At 39.4% G+C, this 2,480-nt stretch overlaps 1 protein-coding gene across 1 annotated transcript in view; it reads right to left on the bottom strand.

Annotated features, from left to right (window-relative positions):
• The window catches only part of CLUAP1 (clusterin associated protein 1), a 70,551-nt gene extending 68,583 nt beyond the window's left edge, over positions 1 to 1,968 (bottom strand). Inside the window, exon 1 of the mRNA XM_009881943.1 lies at positions 1,863 to 1,968. Within this exon, the coding sequence (XP_009880245.1) occupies positions 1,863 to 1,963 (101 nt within the window). The 5' untranslated portion in view covers positions 1,964 to 1,968. The remainder of the gene's footprint in view (positions 1 to 1,862) is intronic.
• Between the last annotated feature and the right edge of the window lie 512 nt (positions 1,969 to 2,480).

A 2,480-nucleotide genomic window follows, 5' to 3' on the forward strand; every position in this document is an offset into this window, starting at 1 on the left:
GTTTGTGTACAAACTGCAAAAGCTGTAAAACCTGAGACACTTCTCCAGACGGAATTGTTACTGTGGGGTCCTGAATACAACTTTTCAGTCAGTTTTGCAAAGGAGCAAAATTTAGCTGGCTCAATGAAGTCTGTGAAATACGCATTTCCAGAAGTAATTTACTACTTAAATCACAAGCTGCTTATATAAATCAAAGTAAACTTAATCACGTGTGGCTTCACAATTTACAATACCAAGCATATGACTATGTTAACATTCCCAGCCTTTCCAGAGGTATGTTAAATTGACTTGTATTAGTTTACTATTGTTGGTAATAACGAAAACAGCCACCTGGTCCTTTAAAATGTTATGAGCCCTTTCCACTCCCTCAAAACACACAAGAGAAGTTCACACTGGCAGCCATCACTTCAAACACGTCACTTTCAAAGTAAACGAAACTTACAAAAAAGCAAACTGAAAGATAGTGAAATGCTTTTAAAACACCACTAGTGAAATGCAGAAACTTCTAGAAGCCATCAGCCTACAGGAACCAGGGAAGAAAAAAGTAAATTCCCAGAATCTTCTAGAAGGCTTTGAGATTTTCAACATTCAGACATGCAAAAAAGCATCTTTGCTTTCAAATCACAGCTGAAGTTAAGAGCAAGGCAAGTGCAAAGTAGCCTCTCTGCTTTTAAGTGTATTTAAAAGCTTCTAGAAGCTGGGAAAGCTGCCTGTGTCAAGTGTAAATCTGACCTGTATCAGAAAAGGATGCCAGTGTTTGGTTGCTATTTGGTCTGAAAGCGAAGCACTTCGCTATTAGGCACAGGGCTTAAGCTTTTAGAAGTGTTCAGGTTCATTAGAGAAGCGTATTTTTAAAACAATATTTTTGCCTTCTTTCAACTGCTCTGTTATTTTACTGTTACATACTGGGGGGGACACCGATTCTTGTTTTTACATGAGTTGAAAACAACCAGTAAATTAGACCCTCAGTGTAACAGTAGTATTTTAAAGAATATTTAGGTAACTTAATCCAAATAATTTTGAATGGTTGTAAGTATTTCCCTATTTTATTACAATTGCAACAATATTCAGCAAATGTCTAACAGCTTGTTAATTAAACTTAACGGATACTAATCATGAATTCAGGCCAAAAAAACAGTAACTAGGCAAATGGGTCACTGTCATATTTTCAATTGTAATATTCAACCTAATGAGTAGCTTAAAAAACTTTTTTTTTCATTTTTTCACTTACATGGGAGAAAGATTATGTATAATTTGATTAGCACCTCAAGTTTCATAAACATTCAACCAAAGTCTGTCAATGTGTTAAGTGGGTATAAAACTACAACTGGATAGTAGCAGATTAGTACTGTGTCATTTTATTTTTTTTTTTAAAAAACATGGCACAGATGCTAGACAATACCAGGTTGAACCAATAATAATTGTAGCAACAAGGCAAGAACAAAACCTCAACACACAATTAGTATCTTGAGAAGTTCTCACTATATATCACCCTGTTTGGGGTACAAGGTCAGATATAGGCAGGACAGTCATGGAGTTTGTAGATTATGTGAAAGAGATATGGTCACCTTCGACTAAGTATGTCCGCCTTCAGGATCCAACCTCTGCCAGGACTGAGTCATTCTATTTTCTACTGCACTTATTAAAATGCCTTTTTTTTCGGTTGTATAGTTAAACTAAAAACCTGCAAACTTTACCACATTTTCTATCTGATATTTAGAAGAGTAGATCTCAAAGAATGACTAATTAGCATTATGTTCCTCTTTAAACTTCTCAACACCTTTTCACACCAAAACATCAGCTGCAAGCGTACACAGCGCATCCCAGCAGCAGCCCCAACGTTTGTTCGCCTAATCACCAACCTTTTCACGAGCCAGAGAAGCACTTCGGAAACAAGCATGAAGTTTGGGGTACGGAAGTTCTCCATGGATATGAGTCGGGGATACCCCAGTGCCCTCATCATCTCTGTAAAATCTGAAAAACAAGGAAAAGCAGGGATTTCTTCTTACATACCCAACACCAAGCTGACCAAGAACCCCGGTTCTGACACTGTGCTGCCCGTTTACCATCAGATGTACCCTGTTCAAAAAAAGCCTGACTGGATTAACTGAAAAAAATTACACTATTTCACCAGAAGACATGCCTTAGTAAAAAGGCGACTTTTTAACAAGAGACTCACAATGTTAAAACAGCTTCTCTCTGCAAAGCGCACCATTTAAATGAAATTAACTACGGACTGTGGTGATCACCGCTACAGAGGCTGTGCTATTCCCCTCCTTGGCCTTTATTATGCCTTGGTAAAGTGCAGTGGCCCTGATTTAAAGAAAATAAATTCTTAATAAAATTCCGTAGCCCTCGCCCGAGTCACCGGTGAGGCCCCAAGTGCCCCTCAGCCCTGAGGAGAAGCGAGACCCGCCCGGCTACCAAGGCACCGGGGCTGCCCCGTAGGCCCCAACGAGCAGCGGCAGCCCCGGGGGAGG

The sequence above is a fragment of the Charadrius vociferus genome, unplaced genomic scaffold, assembly GCF_000708025.1.
Source record: "Charadrius vociferus isolate BGI_N301 unplaced genomic scaffold, ASM70802v2 scaffold593, whole genome shotgun sequence".
Lineage (NCBI taxonomy): Eukaryota > Metazoa > Chordata > Aves > Charadriiformes > Charadriidae > Charadrius > Charadrius vociferus.